Source organism: Coenobita brevimanus, chromosome 94, assembly GCF_032717465.1.
Source record: "Coenobita brevimanus isolate Jiangsu-jjx chromosome 94, ASM3271746v2, whole genome shotgun sequence".
Lineage (NCBI taxonomy): Eukaryota > Metazoa > Arthropoda > Malacostraca > Decapoda > Coenobitidae > Coenobita > Coenobita brevimanus.
The window spans coordinates 3,939,372-3,959,846 of NC_137047.1; the positions used below are offsets into that span (position 1 = coordinate 3,939,372).

A 20,475-nucleotide genomic window follows, 5' to 3' on the forward strand; every position below is an offset into this window, starting at 1 on the left:
GGGCCTTATTTTTTTATTATGTCGTTCCTTATTTTCATACTCTTCATTTCATTAATAACTTTACATGAAGACTAACGATATAGCATTTGTATTTCACCCCACCATGGCTTCAAATGCTGCTTGGTATTTCAGGGTAATGTTCATAAGTTCCGTTCATTTATTCTTCTGTTCTTATATTTATTTACGCATTTTATCTGTTTACTTATTTAAATTTAGAAGGCGTTGTTTGTGATAGCGTTTCTTCTATAAACTAGCCTCGCTGTTAATTTCGATGCATTTTCTCTCTCTCTCTCTCTCTCTCTCTCTCTCTCTCTCTCTCTCTCTCTCTCTCTCTCTCTCTCTCATTGCGGCCACTCTGCGTCCTCCTTATTAGCGTGTTCTCCTCTTTATTCTTCTCCAACTGGACCTCACTCTTTCTCCCTCCTTGTGGGCTTTCTCTTCAAACTGACGCGGGGTTAAAAAAGAGGTGAGAGAGAGAGAGAGAGAGAGAGAGAGAGAGAGGTGAGAGAAAAAAACCCACCCCTCCCCTTTCCTCCCCCTGCTGGCTCCGGGTGTGTGTTTAAGTAGCGGCAGTTAGGGTGTCGCGTTACAAGAGACACACACCTCTCAGCGGATGTGAACTAACAAACCGTATATCTGTCGAGGCCGCGGCGACGCTAATGCCCAGATGCGCCCTGTCAAAATACGCGCAGGAAGAGGTTGAAATCCGTGAGAAAATATGCAAGGAAGGGCTAAGAGAGAGGTGGAGAGCTAATGCAAACTTTGAGGGAAAGAGAGAGAGGGAGGGGAGGTTCGGAGGGAAAAAGTGCGTATTGGCAACCAGGCTGGAGGGAGGGAGGGAGGGAGAGGAAGGAAGGAGAGCCGAGGAAAGGGAAAACCTTTAATGAGCAGAGAGATTAGCGGAATTCTTGCCTGTCTGAACGCTGTGGTGGAGATTTGATGGTGCTGACGAGGTTGTGCTCAGACGAAGAGGCGCTGAACACATGTATATCCCGGTACTTGAATCCTCATTATCTCGTATCATTTATCTATATTACTCAAGTCCCATCAGACCCACGAGAAGATTTACATTATTTTTTCTCCTGCACTGGAATCTGTTCTTTACTTTCTTGTTTCTTGCTCCGTTAAATTGACACCGTTTGGGCTATAGTGTTTCATTTCCGTAGTTTTATCCGCGTTTTCTCGTCTCACAAATTCATAAGATATTTCTTTCCAACGTTGAATTTCTGTGTTTGTGTTCTTATTCGTTTCCTTCTTCTCTCTCGGTTACAGCAAGGCTCCGTTTTGATGTTCTCATATTTTTTGTACTGTATGGGATTATAGGATTATATTAATGTAATGTGATGATAGTGCTAATTATGTGTTGGACTTGGGATCTAGTACAAGCTTCACACATAGCTTTAGGAGAGAGAGAGAGAGAGAGAGAGAGAGAGAGAGAGAGGGGAGGGGGGAGGAGGAATAACCGTACCCCCTTGATCTCGTGGATGTTTCTTCAACTTAATAAACCCGTCCGGTATTAGCCAAAACAATATACAAAGCACGCCCTTAGCCTGGAGTTACTTTGAGATTGTTTCTAACCCCTTTTCCTGGAGGGTTCTCATCTCCCCTGAATAAAATCGTTCTACATTTGCCAAAGTAAAATACGAGGTGTGTGACTGAAGGAGTTCTGAATGAAGAAAAGTAAACGAAGATAAGGTAATAAGGGTAAAAGCAATGTTCGGAGAATCGTTGCTGTAAGAGGAGGAAGAAAAACAACTGTCAAAAGGGAAAAGAGAAACAGGTTTATAAGGACTGAATAGTGGGACAAGAGAAGGTGTGTAGGATGTGAATGAGAGGAAGAGAGAGGAAGCAGCGGAACAGGAGGAAGGTGACGAATGTTCCGCGAGCAGCGATCACTCACGACACTCTCACACCCCGCCTCCTGTTACCTGGGGGGAGGGGGGAAGAGGGAAGGAGACGGAGGAATAAAGGGAGGGAGGAAAGAGAAGTGGCAATGGGAGGGAGGGGAGAGAGGGAGGGAGGAAGGAGGAAAGAGGGGAAAGAGGAAGGAGGGATGGCAAACGTAGGGAGGAAACAGGGGAAAGAGGAAATCAGGAGGGAAGCAAGAGATGGCGAGGGGAGGGAGGGTGAGAGAAAGGGGTGCGAGAGTTCGTAGATATGTTGTTCTTTGTTTTTTAAGTAAACCTTTTCTATTATTAAGACGGAAAGAGACGAGAAATAGCAGAGGCGCGAGAGTTCTGAGTTTTTTTTTTTTATGCAAACTTTCAAAATATAACAGAAGCAGAAATAAGAAACGGGAGAAGGCCGTGTTGACAGCAAAAGTTCTCTCACGTCTTCCTGCTTCTCTGTCATTGTACCTAAACATCAGTTGGATAAATCTGAAGATACCGACTCTGGTGACTGATCCGTATTCAATAAAGCCATCGGTATCGACTCTTGGTTTTTTATCATTCTGTTTTTTAGTGTCCACGGAGAGTGAAGCAGGAGAGGCGATACCAGGAGATATCATAAGGAGTAGGATGCAGGCAAAAAAATTACAGTAAAAAAAAAAAAAAAAACACGCTTCTGAGAAGTCAGTATACGATAGATAGATAGACAGACAGATATTAGTGTAATTTGTGGGGTTAGTCATAATCACCTGAGAATAGCATAGGAAATGTAAGTCGCAAAAATTAGAGGGAAAACCAGCTAACCCTTTCGGAATCTTAGTTTTTTTCCCCAATTTTCATTTGCTGTCACCAGGTCCTTTTCATTAACCCGGGAGAGAATTTCAGACTGTTGACATTCTGCAAAGCCTTCATTAATCTTTTTACCACATAGGTGCTCTCCTAAGATGAATGATATTGTCTTATGAGTCGAAAAAATATAATATGAGAAAATTTCCGAGGTTGAGAAGAGTATGCGGTAAAATTATTCAGAGGAGTAGCAAGCGTTGGCTGGCGAGGAAAGGAGTTAATAAGAATCGGAGTGGGTGGGGCGAGCCTGTAATTTATCGATCACACACACACACACACACACACACACACACACACACACACACACACACACACACACACACACACACACACAGGATCTGTCTTCATTACCCCCTCATTCAGGATCGGAGCTGCTAATAGAGTCTGTTCCCCGCTGCCTGACTGACCCCCTCACCCACAACTTACTGCCTCATCCCTCACTACCTCACATTATCCCTACCTTTTCCTTCTATTTATTATCTTACCCACTTCCTGTCCAAAAACGTTTCCTGTGTTTCTCCTGTCTATCGCATTCTCTGTCCAAAAACGTTTCGTGTGTATCTACCGCCTAATTTATCCCATATTGAACGTTTGTATGTATCTGTTACCAATTCCATCTTCTCCCTTAGAAAATTTGTGTGACTGCTATATAGTTCATCCTTTGTCCAAATGTATTCTATTTATCTGCTTTTTAACTCATGCTCTGTCCAAAACGTTTCTGTGTGTTTAATGTTTATCCCATTCTTTCCAAAATAGTTGCATGTGTGTGTATTATCTTATCCAGTCTTTCCAGAATGATTCCTGTATGCCTGCCATTTAACCCATCCTCTGTTTAGAGAAGTGTCTGTCTGTCCTCCCATTTACCTGAGTCCTCTATCCACCCTGTCTGTTCTCCGTCTCACCCATCCACACCTGTCACCTAACCTTCCAGCCACGTACCAACCTACCCACTAACCATATACCTTGCCCGCCATCCATCTCAACCCTCCGCCCACAGCCTACCCACCCCTTCTGTCCAGCCACCTTCTTCCCAGCCTCAGTGTCCCTCCACCCCTCACCCACCTGAGCAGAAGCAAGAGCACAGAACAAACGGTGCGGGAGGAAGAAAGAGATTGGACGAGAAAAGGGGGAGACAGGGCGAGGGTGAGGGTGAGCAGAGAAAAGGCGGGAATGCAAGAAGGGCAGAACGAGAAACTAGGAGGAGACAAAGGAAAGAGACAAGAACCCTGAAGGGAGATTGAGGGAAAGAAGTGCGAGCCAGAATTGGGAAGGGAAGAGAGAGGATGAAGGAAGGGAGGGAGATGAAGAGGACACCAGAGAAAGCAAGAAACGAAGTACTGAGATAAACCGGGAGATGATGAACAAGAACACCGAAAGAATATTTAGGGAAAGGAATTACACATAAGAGTTAGAGAAGGGAAGAGTGGCTGAAGGAAGGAAAGGGACGAAGGGACACCAGATCAGGCAAGGTCAGAAGGGAAGGAAGAGTGACAGGAAGAAAGGGGAGTAACAGGGACCAGGAAGGGACCACGGGAAGGGAGCTAGCAGGGGAGGAGGGAAGAGTGACAAGCGAGGTGAGAGAGGTGAAAGCAGGGAGCGAAGGAAGAGTGACAGGGAGAGAGGGAGGTAAAGGTAGAGAGGGAAGGAAGAGTGACAGGGAATGGAGGAAGGTGTGAGTGGGATGTGAGTATGTACAGTGGTAGTTGTGTGTTGGGAAGGCAGAGAGAGGAAGGAAGATATGGGAAGTAGTGACTGTAAAGTAAAAAAAAAAGTATAAAAACAAAAATGGGGTATACAGTGTGAGAGTGGCTGTGTGAGGGAGGAAGAACGACAGAGGAGGTGATATTATTGAGTAAGAAAAGGAAGAAACAGAACGACATTACTGATGTGAGGGAAAGTTCGGAAAAGGAAGATGCGAGAGCGAAAATATGGGTATTCAGTAAGGGGAGGGCTTGATAGAGTTGCAAGGGTTGTGATAATATGATGGAGAGATAAGGAGAGGAAGGAAAGTATGAAATCATTGAGTAAAAAAGAGGAAAGACAGAAAAATAGAGGATGTGATCTGATGACACGACTGGGAGAAGTAGGAAGGTGTGCGAGGGGAGATGTGTTGTGGAACAATGAAGGCAAGGAACAGCGGCAGAAGTGTTGTGGGGAGAAGACCAGTGTAGGGAGAAAGGTGTAGGAATAAAGATATAATTGTTGAGCATAGAAAGGGTTGGATTGAGCGACAGGGATGCTGATATGAGAGGCAGACGGATACAGTAGAAGGTAAAAGAGGGGAAATGTGTGTTGAAGGAGAGGGAGGGATAGAGCGACAGGGGTGGCGAGAGGGAGACGAGAAGAGGGAGGAAATTGTGAGAGGGACTATACGTGAGTGGTAAGTAGAGAAAGGGGCAGAGTGACTGGGCCGGTATGAAAGGAAGGAAGGTACGAGAGGGAAGGTATGTGAGTGTTGAGTAGGGAGAAGGAGGGGAAGGGAACAACAGGGGTGGAGGTGTGAGAAGGAGGTATTGGAAGGGGTCGGGAGGGGAAGGGGGGAAGTGGGACCCACCAAACAGCTACTCGAGGTGTTGTCTTACCATGGGCAGGAAGTGGGGACCCGGCAGCCTTACGTATTACTCCTTGGCAAATGGTCTTTACCTTATCTCTCTCTCTCTCTCTCTCTCTCTCTCTCTCTCTCTCACACACACACACACACACACACACACACACACACACACACACACACACACACACACGAGGCAAAATGTTGAACAGTCGAGAAATTCCGACTTGAACTTATATTTTTGTCGTCGGTCAAATAAATTATGCGACTTGATTTGCCGGGGTGACAATATCTGGCTGACTCGTGTTTTTGTGGATGTTAGTTTGCATGAATAAAGAAATATATTTTTTTTTTATGCTGTGGAATGTGCAGCAGTTTCAAAAAGGGCCTATGTTGGAAAAAAAAATGCAATAATATTCTTTGAACAGACACATACTAAACATTTTTTTATTGAAGTAAAGGCCGTGCAGTTCGTGACTAAATTGCCATGTCACCAGGTCTTTCGTGTAGGAGTATATGCTTCTCTGTATCACTGTATCAGTTGATTTTCATTCTTATATTATTCATCGTTTTTTGTTCACGCACTTCCCCCCAATCTTTCCTCCCCCTCCCCGCCCCTCTCGTCGCCTCCCTTTCTCCATCTTCCATCCCTCCCTCACTCCTCCCTTCCCTCACCCCTTTTTCTTCCCCATCCCTCTCCCCATTCGCCCTTCTCTCCCCTCCCCTCCCCTCACTTACCCCTTCCTCCTTCCCTCCACCTCCCTCCACCATGCCTCGCCCCCCACCTCCCTCCCACAGCACACCACGTCATTTCACCCCGATATCACCTTCATAGCACCTCACCATTCCACTTTCACATTGCCTCGCCTTCCCTTCACTCGTTTCCTTAGTACTGTTACATATACCGTGGCTTGAATACCGTATAGAGGACAACTTGAACATTTCAAAGTGACGAATCATACGTACAGACACAATCTCTCTCTCTCTCTCTCTCTCTCTCTCTCTCTCTCTCTCTCTCTCTCTTATATATATATATATATATATAAGTAACACCAGCTTCACACAAGATGTGATGTGGTTGCCTGGGGGGATTTGCGGACAGCTTGGAAATAGAATTAAACGTAGAGGCATGAGCAGAGACCAGGATGACAGATTAATGCATAGGAGAGTTCATTTTTTCCCTGACTAATTGATTATAAGAAATTTTTAAAACATTTAAGTACACAGACGAATATGCATGGTAAATTGTTGTTACTGTAGTAATATTGACAACCTAAATACTTTAACCTGGTCTAAAGTTGCATCTTTCCATGTCCGATACTGAGTTGTAACGATTAACACTAGAATATGGCACTAGTCACGAAGAGGCGCTATGAAAGGGAAGTAGAGCCACAGCATTGTCTTATTCTGACACTGAGCTACGTGAAACAAGCCGCAAAAGAACGAAAACTGGGCCAAGTAAAGGTAAAAGGACTAGTTGCATTATAGATGTTCCCTTAAGAGTGTACCTTAGTCATAGTCCACCAATTCTGTGACGGAAGCAGTTAAGATGGAGAGATTTGCATATTTCGCGTTGTGATACTCTTTCTCACTTTAATCCCGTAAGGACTCCCGAGACTTAACTTTTATTTCGGCCACCGTCAGTCGATTTTATGAAGCATAGAAGAGAATCCTGAACCCAGAATATTATAACATACCTTAGTTAATCGTCAGTTTAACCAGTATTTAGTATAAACTAGTTTTTTTTTCCAAAGTTGGTTTATTACAAGTTTTGGTTAAAGTGCCGCTTAATTCCGTATATTTTTTCAGTGATGCTGATTTTGTGCAATACATTCACGTGACAGCACTAATTTTATTCCCCCAGAAATATTCCATTGTCTTAAGCGTACTGGTATCAGTTTCAGGAAGATAAGTTTTGATGAACATGCATTGTAATAAATTCAGTCTTTCTCCCTGACCGAATCTTTTAATGACTGAATATTCCTCCTCTCAAGGGTCTTCATACATTTCCAAAGAGACAAAAACCGAATTCCAGGCCTCCCCAAACACAGCGCCCCCCTGGTGTGCCGTGACTCCAGCGGCGTGCGGGAATGTGCAGTGTGTAGGGGGTGGCAGGGGAGGGGAGGCGGCTGGTGGTGGCTCCCTGTATGCAAATACCCATTACGCCAGCACCGCGCTCACTGCACCCTGCTCATAACCAAAATATTGAACTTCTCTGTCAAGATTAAAGTCGTCTGAGGAAGCTTTAGAGACCCTGAGTGGCTTACAGAGTGTTTGGCCGAGTTCATTGTATAGTTTTTGATTGCGAGAGTTGAGTATAAACTACATATAACAAACACCTACCTGCAGTTTTACCGTAGATACAGCAGTTGCTAAAATTATTCTCTTCATTGACTTCAAAATCTGATCTGGCTACACGCTTTTCAACTCAGATATCAACTAATAAGTCAAGGGATTGTACCCAAGATATGATGGATCATTCCATAAAAAGGAAATCAAGATGCACCACTCACCCTTGACAATCTTACCGGCCCGACTGGTGGTTATTATGCGGCATAGGAGGCTGCGATTAACTTTGCCAGCTACATCATGAATATCTCCTGTATATTATGTAAATCGTTATGATATTAACATGGTTTGTCAGCAACATACATAAAGATATTCTGATACAATAATCAAAACAAATCGCCAAGGAAGAGGCGCTAAAGTTTCCCCAAAGGGATCCTCAGACTGACATTAAAGCGAAGAGCATCCAGCGCGCCCCTCATTATGTCAGCTCGGGGACAGGTATGCCGCCAACGTCTCTTGCTGTAATTACCGAAATACCGGATTTTCCGATACCGTGGACAAAGGCACCAAGAACTCGTCGCTTCTCTGTTCCTTTGAGATGAGAAATGCTAGCCATGTCGGGGGCCCGGGGTAGGAACAAAGGCTTTGACTGAAGGAGGGAAGGATATGAAAGTATGACGAAGGAGGGAAGAAGTGGAAGAAAGGGGGACGGAAATGAAGGGGTGGAAGATGGCTGGAGAGAAAGGATGGAAGGAAAAAGAGAAGATGCAATGAAGAAAGGATATGAAAGCATGACGATGGAGGGGTGAGGTGGAGAAAAGGGGATGGAGAAGAAGAAATGAAAGAAAGATGGAGAGAAAGGATTGAAGAAATGGTGGAGGCAACGAGGAGAGGATATGAAAATACGACGATGGAGGGGAGAAGAAAGGATGGAGGAGTGGAAGACGAAAGGGTAGAGGAGAACAGCAGTGGATAGGGAAGATGAAGGAAGAAATTGAAAGTATGACTAAAGAGAGGAAGGAAGCGAGTGAAGGAATTTTAAAAAATGTGGAACAAGAAGGACCGAAGGAAATAAGGAAAAAATATGAAACTGTGACGATTAGGGGAAGAAGAATGGAACAAACAAAGCCATAGACCAGAAAGAACACGAAGATGTACAGCTATGAAGATGGAGGGGAGAAGCAGAGGAATATGGTATGGAGAGAGAGAGAGAGAGAGTGGGAGAAGAAAGGGAGGAGGAAATGGGGAAGAGATATGAAATTATGGCGACGGGGGGAAGAGGCAGAAGAAAGAGAGATGGAGAGACAGAGTGAGAAGGGAAGTGGTGAAAGGGATGGATGTCTTGATGGAAGAATATGAAATTATAGCAGTTGAAACAAGAATGAGTAGGAGAAGTAGGCAGTGACTGGAGAAGTTGATGAAAGAAGGAAGAGAGAAAAGAAAGAAGGGTGGAGGGAAGAGAGAGACGCGGAAGGGGTAAGAGAGAGCAGGCAAGGAAAAGGAAGCATGATATTAAAGAGCAAAGATGGATGAGATGCTCGTAAGAAAAAGAATTGGTACAAGAAAGAGTGATAGTGATGAAAGAAAGAAGTAAGATTTTGTGATGACCCGGAGGTGGAAGAAAGAAGGACGAAGGTTGAGAGAAAAGGAGAATATTATAAGAAGGAAGAAAAAGAGACGTAGAGGAGTGATGGAAAAAATTATTGAGGTAGGCAGAGAAAATGTCAGACCATAAGCCGACATAAATGGAAGGGAGAGAGAGAGAGAGAGAGAGAGAGGGGGGGGGAACAATGATTTATAATACTTGACGCCATAGAGGAAAGGTGAGAATTTGGAAGAAGATGACAGGGAATGGGGAGAGGGTGAAACGAAGGATGCTGGTTCAACAAAGAGTAGATGATGATGCTGAGGAAAGATGAAGGGGGAGACCTGCAGAGCTAACTCGCGGGGAGAAGGTGGACAATGCATGAAGGAGAGGGAGGGGGAAGGCGTGAAAGGGAAGAGAATGCGAGAAGAGAAGGGGTCATATCAAAGAATCACAGTATTAAAGGGCGCAAGTGGAACCGAGCAGGCAGAAGAAAAGACGAGAGGTCAGGGAGAGAGAGGGCGGGATGGGGAGTGACATGAGGAAAGGGAGGGGGGAGTGTCAGAGAAAGAGAGAGGGGAGGGAGGGAGAGAAACCATGGAGTGAGGGTACAGGAGGAGGGGGTCAGGGAGAGAGGGGAGAGCGACGGGGAGGGACTAAAGACAGGAGATAGAAGGAGAAGGAGGGAAATCAAGAAAAAAAGGAAAGAGGGGAGAGGGAAGCCTAAAACGCCGAAAGAGAGAGAGAGAGAGAGAGAGAGAGAGAGAGAGAGAGAGAGGGAGGAAGGAGGGGGAGCTGACTCAGTGGCCGAAGGAAGGGGTGAGGAGGGAAGGGGAGGGGGGAAAAGTTAGAGGAGGGGAAAATAATAGGCCGAGGAAGAGATGGTAGGGGGAGGGAGGAGAGGAGAATGGAAGTTCGAGGAAAGGGGGAGATAAGCGGGGAGGGAGTTGATGGGGGGAGGGGAGAATGAGAGGTCGAGGGAAGGGGGAGGAGAGAGGTCGTGATGAAGAGTCTCATATTCGGAGGAACGAACTGGGGAAGGTTTGGGTGAAAAAAAGTCGCTTATGTACATATTAAATGGAGATGAACCCCTGCCTTCCCTTACGATATATTCCACTTCCATTATTTCACATGTTAAATTCAGGTGATGAAGTCTGTGGAGTGAGGAAATTGGATTCTCAGTTAATTTTCTGACTCTTAAACGCCATTTCTTCAAATTTAAATTGTGTTAAATATAGCTGAATGAATTGGTAATAATTGCCTTGAATGATGATGATGATGATGATATTGATGATGATGATGATGATGATATTGATGGTGGTGGTGATGGTGGTGGTGGCGGTTTCTGCTACCCATGGATATTTTTTGCTGTTACTTCAGAACTATTAAAAGAAACAAGGGCCACTTCAGTCCTGATAAGCTTGACATATCATTGTACTCTCGGAAAATATCCACCATTCCCTCCCTTGTGCTTCATCAGTCGGGCACACACAGCAGTGTTTTGAGTCATTCATTTTGTTTATCTCTTTAAAACTCTCCTACATTTTCTTTTTATAGTTTCAGTGTTAGGTCTTCTTCCTTAGCACTTTCGTTTGCTCATTACAGTTTAATCTTTTCTTTTTTTGCCGTATTTTAATGTTAACAAAGTCGGTACAGTATAAAGGATGTCCAGGCACAAGAGAATTTTGACATGTTCAGTGACGAAATAAATTTGCCAGTAACGAGGAGGTGCTTTGGACTCAAGTAAGGCCAGGAGATTACCTCCCACACCGTCACTGGCAGGAAAATTAATCTCTTCACTACCAGAAGTCTCCCCTGAAATTAATATGATTATCTCGCTGTAACAAGAATAAAACATACAGCAAATGAGATCGTGCTGAAAGGATTAGTTGTCACTGATAACGAAGGCAATCCTCTTCATAAAAAGGTTAATTATATTCATAGTACCCTGTGTCATTGGTGGGGGTTAATAGCTGTCATTACTGCTCTCCGACTTGTCATTAGGAACCTTAGTACGTAATAGCCGGTTGTGAGGAAAAAAAAGTCCATTTATATCTTACGTTTTGGGCTATTAGTAGGGTTACAATATAGGTCAAAAAAGCTACAGCAGTTAACACCAGTTCTTGCTTCCTTGGGGTGAATAAAATCGCTTAAATGTAGGACGAATGAGGTACGATACTCGTCTTAATGCGGGAGTTAAGTTAGTGTTATTAACAAGGTTCAATCGGACGTCATCAGTTAGCGTTAGTGAATTCTTACTATTAATATTTATCTCATTATCTAGCCCGGCTTCGTAACATGTGAGGGGTTGCCTTGAGAAAAGCATGTGTACACTTACTAAGCAACAACCATTCCTCCCACGGCACACCACCCACAGGAAGCAAATGAACGTTATATCTTACACCTCCATTTGTAAAAGTCTCCCTTGAGTTGATAATAATTGCGTGGAGACATCACAAATATACTTAAAGAAGACGCCCTCGCAGTGAAAGGCTCAGTAGTAATTTATCAGTTTACTCCCGATATACGTCATTAATAAATTCCAAATAAGTTTCATTTCCAAGATGTAACTACAGCCGAGTGGGGCGGAAAGTGGTCATGGCTAAATATACTTTGAGAAAACAGCATCTACCTCGAGCACCTAGCCACCACTCACCAACCTCACTTAATCCTTCATCACCCCCTACGCTAAGCCCAGATCTTGTTCCGATTTAGGTCAGTCAGATCACAGGGAGAGGGAGGAAGAGGAGAGAAAGAGAGGAAGGGACCAAAAGAGAGGAAGGAAAGGGAGAAGGCAGGTAGGAATGAGAGAAAAGAGAGCTAGGGAAAACGGAGAGGATAAAGTAGAAAGGGAGAGGAAGAAAAGGGAGAAGGCGGGTAGGAATGAGAGAAGAGAGAGGGAAGAAAAACGGAGAGGGTAAAGTTGAAAAGGGAGGAAGAAGTATGGGGAGAAAAAGAGAGGAGGAAAGCAGGGAGAGAGGGATAGAAGGGGAGAACAGGAAATGAAGGAATAGGGTGAGGGGAAATAAGAAAAGATAAGGAAAGGGAGTAAATGAATGAAGGTGAAGGAAGGGGAGGAGGAAAAAAGAGGAAGAAAAACTGGGAAGGGATAGGACGGGGAGAAAAGGAGAGGAAGGAAAAAAGGAGAGGGGGAAAGAGTGGAAGAAGAGGAAGGGAAGGAGAAAAGGCAAGATGGAAGGGGAATAAAAGTAGAAGGAAAAAAGGTGAGGGACCAAGGCAAGAATGGGTGGAGGGGAGATTGATGAAGAAAGAGGGGCAGAGGGGGGAAAGGGAAGAAGAGGGGAGGGAAGGAAGAGAGACGGAATGAAGGGGAAAAGACAGGAAGGAATAATGGCAGGTTAACAAAGGACGTATAAGCTGAGAATGAAAAATAGAGACAGAAACCTAAACTCACAGTAGTGCGTCTTGTGTATCTTTTGCCTCTAGTGTAGCAAAGAATCACTAATTATGGAAGTTGTGATAGTTTTCGCAGGACCATCCTTCCCTATGTTTCAGGAAAGAAGAGGGATTGTTTGTGCCCCATAGACTAGGGAGGATGGCACTATAAAGAAGAATTTAACTTTTGAACTGACGAAGACGGGAGACACGAGAACTAGGAAAGGCAGGTTAAATAAGTGATTGCGCAGAGAGAGAGGAAAGGGGAAGAGAAAAGGGTACAGAGCAGGAGAGAGAGAGAGAGAGAGAGAATTATACAAAGGAAGATATCACGAAAGAACTTAACCTACAGAAAAACAGGAGGAGTAACCGGCTTCACCACACCACAACACCCAGGCAGTAGGCCAAGAATAAAAAAATGATGAAAAAAAGTAACAATAAAAAAGAACGAGCAAGGAAAAGGGAAGAAACAAGGTAGAAAAAACGTCTCCAAGACAAAACTGATCCATCCGTGTATTCTAGTGGTATTTACGTAAACATGTGTAGCTCCCCTCAGATCTTGGGCTGTCCAGACTCTCGCAACATCCGAGAAAAAGCGAGTTAAGTCGAGACACTACCAACACATCCAAAGGCCTCGCTTACCAATCCTTCCCTTGCACTGTGATCATTCTTTACAGTTGATCTCTCTCTCTCTCTCTCTCTCTCTCTCTCTCTCTCTCTCTCTCTCTCTCTCTCTCTCTCTCTTTCTAATCCCACGCTTGTACCTGATCCTTCTCTGGGTCCAGGTTCCTCTCTTAACATTTCGTCCCACTCTCTTACTTGATCAATCTCGTCCCCTTTGATCTTTCCCTTGTACTTGAACCCTTAGTGATCTTTCTCTTGCACCTTGATCCTCCTCTTGACGTCAATCTACCTCCAGTACTTAACCCATCTCTTGTATTTCGCCATTTTTCTTACAGTTTGATCTTCCTCGTACCTAATCCTTTTTCTGCACATGATCCAACTCTCCTGATTGAAACCTTTCCCTGCATGTATTCCAACTCTCCTGACTTAATCTTTGATATTTGATTCCCTTATGTTCACCTTCGTCACCAGGCCTTTGCTTTGTTTACCACTGTGGCGCCAAAATGAAGATGGACGTGGCTGTGACATCTTAGATCCTTACACAATGTGGCGTTTGTAAATATTCTTTGAGTCTCACGTACTGCTTTATATAACGTCTTTTCCTCACAAGCCGTAGATTCTTGGTGCTGTAGTCACGCGTCCTTGCTGTGAGAGGTGTTCTTGCGGGTATTGAATGGCACACAAGCCTTGTCACTCCGCCCATCTCCTAATCCTCCACCTACCGGAGTAGTTTTGAGGTGTACAAGGATAACTTACAAATTGGAACGCTTGGACAGTGGGAAGTAGAGGACTCTTGATTCCTTGATCCTGTGTGAGTTATTTGCTTGCCTTTTTGACGAATATTGATGTCTTTGCCCAGGTTCAAAGCAAGTAGGTAGCACCTTAAAAACGATGACTTTTTTTTCTGGGTAACGCTATATAATTGTGGGCAGCTTGGGTAGGCTCCTGCATACTAAATCCTTCACTACTTTTATACTTTTTTTTTTATTTACTCCGACCATCTATAAGCGATTATATTCATTTTAGGAAAAACCTTCTAACTCATGAGATTGCATGATGAAGTCTTATATGATGTTTGTATCATTACTTCTAAGCAGCAAAATTAGCACATGTTTTCTTATGCATTGATTTGGTTCTGTCTACAAGTCTGTTTGTCATCGTGACGTCAGATCGTAATTCCTTGATGCTGAGTTTTTTTTTTTTTCTCCCTAAATTGAGTAAATCCAGTATAGAATTAGAGACATCGTACTGAAGGGGTTTATGGAGCCTGTGTCAAGCCCGTCAGTCAGCGTAGTCTTTCTTAAGTTAAATAATGTCGTCAAAAAATAGTTTAAAAAAAAAAAATGAAAAAAGAATCTTTGTAAAAATGGAATCAAGTGCAGTCTCTAAACAACAACATTAATCATAGTCTCTTGGTAATTCAGATCTTTGTTCGTATATTAGAGTCAGTCTTGTCGCCCTTCCCTCCCTCACCCTGTGCCACCCTCCCCAGCGACCTCCCTCATTGTCTGACTAAATTCCCTCCCCGTCTAATGTCACTCTCCCACCTTCTCGTTTTTGTGTCTCTCCTCCATTGGTCTTTTTCTCTCTCCCCTCCTCCCCCCCCCCCTCATTTCTCCTCCCCTTCCCCTCCTCTCTACCCCGCCGCCCTTTTTCTCCCTTTTCTCCCTCTCGCAACCTCCTTCTCCGGTCCCCAGTCGACCCCATCCTTCCCTTCCCTTCGTTTTTTATGCCTCTTCCCTCCCTCCCTCTTCGATCCTTCCTCCTCTCTCGTCTTGACTTTCATCGTCTTCGTCCCGCCTCCTGTTCTTCTTTTCGTGCATCTTTCCGAACATTTCTCTTATGCCTTTCATATATTTTCTATCTCTGCATACCAATTACATTCCTAATTTGCTGTATTTCACTCCTCATTACTACAGAACAGAGATACACTTTCGTACTTTATGTTTCATTAATTATTTCATTTTTCAGGAATCTTTTGTTTCCATTTGATTCTGATTATTATAACCGATATCTTACTCTCTCATGTTTTCAGTTCCCCCTCCTCTCTGTAATTGCATTGCCACATTTTATTTACTCTTTTCTTACGTTGTGATCCATCCTTTTCCCTCATCGTTATTCCAGTTATACTAATTATCATCTCTTTCTCATCTCTGTGCTGCTTTTTTTTTCCATCGTTGTCTCTCATTAGTTCTCCCTTCTCACACACTAGCCTTTTTTTTTTGCGTGCTCCTTCCCTCTCGTCAGAATCAGTACCCATTTTCTGTCTTCCTATAACACTATCCTTCTTTCCCTCACTCATTCATATCTTTCTTGCTTCAAGCCTTCCTTCCTTCCTTCCTTACTTCCTTCCATCCTTCCATCCATCCATCCATCCATCCATCCATCCTTTCTTCCAGCGATCTTTCCTTCCAACCATCCATTGTTCTCTCTTCCCATCAGAACCACCATTTTACCTCTAACTTTCTTCTGAGGCTTTCTTGCTTCTTATTGCTTAGTTCACATCATTACCTTTCCTCCCTATCTTCTTCCGAAACTTTTTTTCCCTGCACCTCCTCCTTTTACTTTTCTCCTTCTCCTTCACTGCACTTCATCACCTCCTCCTTTTACTTTTCTCCTTCTCCTTCACTGCACTTCATCTTATCTTCGTGCATTTCCCGTCCCCCACCTCTCTCTCTCTCTCTCTCTCTCTCTCTCTCTCTCTCTCTCACGGCATCCCCCCCCCACCCGGCCTCTCTCGGGGTGCCAACTGGAGTGAGAAACATCCAAGCTCGTGTTACCCCGGCCGGAAGCTCTGCACGGGGGGCAGAGAGAAAGAGAGAGAGAAGAGAGGGATGGAGAAGAAAGAGAAAGAAAGGAAGGAAGGAAGGAGGGGAGTGGGTGAGAAAAGGAAGGAAAAGAGCTGTGCAGGAGGAAGGGAGGAAAGGAAAGGAGCCTGGGAAAGGAAGAGAAGGAAGGAAGGGGAAGAGTGAGGTGGAGGGTTTCAGATGGAGCGATAAGAGGACTGACAAGAAGAAGGAAGAGAAAAACAAGAAATAATGGTGAACGGTATTGTTTGTGTCCATATATGAAACAGATGTAAGCATGGAGCGACAGTAAAATCAAACAAAACAGGAGTGAGAAAATTTTTCGTGGATAAACAAGTAAGAAAATAAACACCAAAAATATATGCAAAACCATCATCATCACCATCATCATCACCATCATCACCATCATCATCCCACCCCTTATTCACACCTAAAGTATGGTTTAAGGTAAGAGACGGAATTAAACAAAGACAAAGGATGTAAGGAGGGAAGGTGTCACACAGTATACCCGGCGAAATATGTCACCTACGCCACTCGGTACTTATTCCACAGATGCCCAGAATTAAACCCCACAAGCATTATTCACTGGCCATTCAAGCCTTCTAAATATCGGCTGCATAAATACCGTGAATGGAACCCACCTCCCATCACCTCTCCGTCGGTATATACTCACCAAGGGACTGTAGAAGGCGGAGGAGTCCATGCCGATCGATGGGTAGGGGTTCTGCTCGGTGGAGGTGTAGGTGGTGCCGTACACGCCCCCAGACGCACCGAGGCCCGAGCTGATTCTGGGGTAGGAGCCGAGGGCCAGGCGGTCGTACTGGCAGGAGCAGACGGGCTGGCCACTGACAGGGTCCGTCATGATGGTGCGGCCGCCCTCACAGCAGCTCGTGCCCCCCGTGCCCCCACCGCTCTGTCCCACCAGCAGCTGTGTGGAGGAAAGTTTGTTGTAGTTAACCCCTTCACTTGAAGGACCTCGTTAATTTTATTTCTTCCCACTACCCGACGATATTGTTCATATTATAAGAGTACCATAGTATTACATTGGTTTAGTAAGGCTATATGTAACCCTTAAAGCTCGATATTTCTTTTATTTCCTGGCATTTCCCTACAATTTTATCCACCTTAGGAGAGTACCCTTACATTATAATGGCTCAGTAAGGATATATCAAAGCCTTCTGTACATTTTGAAACGTCCCTCCAAAGCTGAATAAAATCGTCTCAAATTAGCATGAATAAGATGTAAAATACAGCACTGGATTGAAAAGGTTGCTGCTGAGTGCTGGTACCTCTGATTATCTCATAGCATAACGTGGAGTGGAATTGGTGCTGATTAGGGATTAATTTTTGAAACTGTAGAAATTAGTCTTCATTAACCCCGTCAGCCCTGGGACGCTGTCCTAACTTTAAATAAAATCGTCTGGAAACAGCAAGGAAAAATTTACTTTCAAAGGATTAAATTGCAGTAGCGCTGATCGCCTAACCTAAGAAATAAAGGAACTTTAATATGGATGAGCTGATGTTGCAATGAAGGTGGCATCAGAATCGATTGTCTGGTGGAAAAAAAGAAAATAGGGAACATTAGAAATATTGCCACAGTACCGAAAGGCGGGTAAAATATAATAATGGTTCATATGATAATTTTAGTGGCACGGATATGAGTATATGAATGTTGATTATATAACCTGGCAATGCGGAGGAGCCGACTGATGAAATACCAAGATGGCAAGGGAATGAATTAGTTGGTTTATTAACTAGTTGCCCTGACATTAATTGTCTTCTGTGAATGTCCTAGAATTAACTGGTTGATATCAAGACCAGTGTAGCATTACAACTATATTAATTATGAGGGTCGTGGTGCTGGAAAGGGACGCCTTCACTCTGTGTCACCAATGTAACTGAAGCCTCACTCAGTTCCCTCCTTGTTGCTCCTCCAAAAGGAGGATGGTTTACTACCGAAGAAGAGCATCTTCAGTTCACAGGATGCACATTTACATGATCGTGGGGCCACAACAACATCAGCAAGCAGGGCCACAGTAAAGGGTTAATGCAACGAAATTCCAATGGTTACATTTGAACTCCAGGGCAGAATATCCTGAATGTCCGATGTACCGACTGTCCATGAATGTGGTAGTTATAGAGTGGCACTGATTGTACTTGCTTGATTTCATAATCAACATTGTGCTCTGATATCACCTTACAGGCAATGAATGGAGTATATTTGGTTTCATGATAGAAATAAATTACTTATGATTAATTTTACTCTTGTAGCGATCGATGTTATGAAATTCATCAACAACTGACTTTGTATTAACATGGACGCTGAGGGCAAAAAAAAAAAAGAGACATTGCAAAATGAAATAAATAACATATGAAATGAATAAATGTATGTGGCAAAAAAAAAAAATGAAATGCATAATATGTTTTTGCATATCCAAGTTAAAACTTCCATCTCTCAGAGCAGGGCGCTGTGCACTTTCCTCTGGTGATTTATATATAGAGATGTGGTTTTATTATATACAGACATAATATAGTCACAGCGGAGATATATTTTTAATATAAGCAGTAACCACATGCAAACTAAAATTATTTTAGCAGAAACAGGCTTTGTGACATGAACTATTTCCAGAACTATAACAATCGTATGACGAATGCAAGGAATCCGACTGGGAAACTTTTCCAAAAATAGAAAGTGAACCAATATCCCAATAAGCTATTACCTGCAATATGTTTCATACAATATACCTGCAAACAACATGCAAACCCCGTACCCACAAACAAGCAGAAAAAGTGAGAGCTTGGTGAAAATATCCGTAAAAGCTTCACTCCAGCCACGCTGGATTTCCCGCCAGAACGACACCACACACAGGTGCATAATGTAGCCGCGAACATGATAGAATGGCCAGCACGTTTGATCAGGGGCGCCCACAGATCGCGACAAATTACCCACAAAAGCGCAGTAAATAAAAGCATAATCGGCCGAGCGGAGGATTAGAGGGTCCTGTCACGGGCCAAGAGGTGTTGTATGCCTGTGGTGAATGATTGATGGGGGGAAGTCAATAGATTAAGGCTGTCCTCTGTCACGAAAGTATCCCTCACTCACACGGCACGCTCGGCTTCACGTCTGTATTTCATGAGGGGATTGTTTGCGTAAGTTAGGCGAGAGGGACGCCGTCGGGAGATTGATAAACCGCGACACCTTGAATTGTATTTTCTTGGACTTCAGAATTACCAGCACTGCATCCTTAGTGGTTTATTTTACATGTTACACCTTAATATTTTCATCCACGCCACATAAGCTTGCAATATGAACATACTTGGCGCAAGTAGCTTACAACAGGATTTCATATCGACTTCTAGAAATAAATCGGCAAAGAAGAGAGCCTCCTAAGCTAACGAGAGTACGCCCTCTTCTATACTGGCACCTCGTGGGAAAAATAATCAGCTTGCGTGAGACTAGTGAATGATACAGTCTTGGTGGAGGCGGTGTTGGTCTTGTCAGTAAGTTAGGTTATTTTGTTCCTAAATTCGTGCATATGTCTGATTTATGCTGATGCCATATTGGTGCGTAAATTTAAGTTATCCTGGTGCTGAATTGGCTCGTAGGTTGGAGTTACGTTGTTGCTAAATTAGTGTGCAGTTTTGGTTTATTTTGTTGCTAGATACATAATATCATTTTGGGTTATTTTGTCTTCAGATTCGTAACTAATTTTAAGTTTTCCCGTTGGTGAGGTTGTGTATATGTTTGGGTTATGGCACTGATGAATTCGCAAAAGTTTGATTTATTCTCTTAAATATTCGTAGAGAATTTTGAAAATTTCTATGTTTCCAAGTTCTCCTGTAAGATTGAGTTGTTCTTTGGTGTTTTCGTATACTGAACTTTGTGCGTGCATGCTTGTGAGGTATGCTAATGGTGATACTGGACTGGGGGAGGTTAATGAGAGAGTATAAATTAATGATAATTGGGACAAATAATGGGAAATATAATGTTACACGTTTAGCTACTCGAGGGGGAAAAATGATTGCCAGAGAGAACAGGGGAGGGGATTGTGAGGGAGAGGTGTATGCTCCTGAGGAAGAAGTTGATCATTTTCCATATAGGTAGGACATTTTTTTAAGCTTAGAATATTTTGAAGAGATGAGATGTAAGGGAGGGTCGTAGGGAGAGTAGTTCCTTAGTAGGGACACACATGGAGTTCCTTTTGTCGAGTTCACCCATCACAGGATGCGGCGTGAGACAAGAGAGAGAGAGAGAGAGAGGAGCTAAGATGAGGAGGGCAGTAGATGTTGAAAGGCCGAAGAAATGGCGAAAAGCTACTGTGTGCGGTTAATAGACAGAAGTGGAGTGTAGAGGAAAGTGGGCGGCTGAGGAATATAGACACACAGACAGATAGACAGATAGGTAGATAGACAGGTAGATAAATGAAGTAGGTTGAGGAAGGTGAAGGGCGATGAAGACGAGTTGCGGTCGTGGTGAGAGGATGATGATGA

The 20,475-nt window shown here is 43.7% G+C and overlaps 1 protein-coding gene across 1 annotated transcript in view; it reads right to left on the minus strand.

Moving 5' to 3' along the window:
- LOC145412978 (homeobox protein caupolican-like) overlaps window positions 1-18,164 on the minus strand; it is a 192,241-nt gene extending 174,077 nt beyond the window's left edge. Inside the window, exons 1-2 of the mRNA XM_080282801.1 lie at window positions 18,056-18,164; window positions 16,658-16,944 (exon numbers count right to left, since the gene is read on the minus strand). Coding sequence (XP_080138927.1) covers window positions 16,658-16,944; window positions 18,056-18,164 — 396 coding nt within the window. The remainder of the gene's footprint in view (window positions 1-16,657; window positions 16,945-18,055) is intronic.
- Between the last annotated feature and the right edge of the window lie 2,311 nt (window positions 18,165-20,475).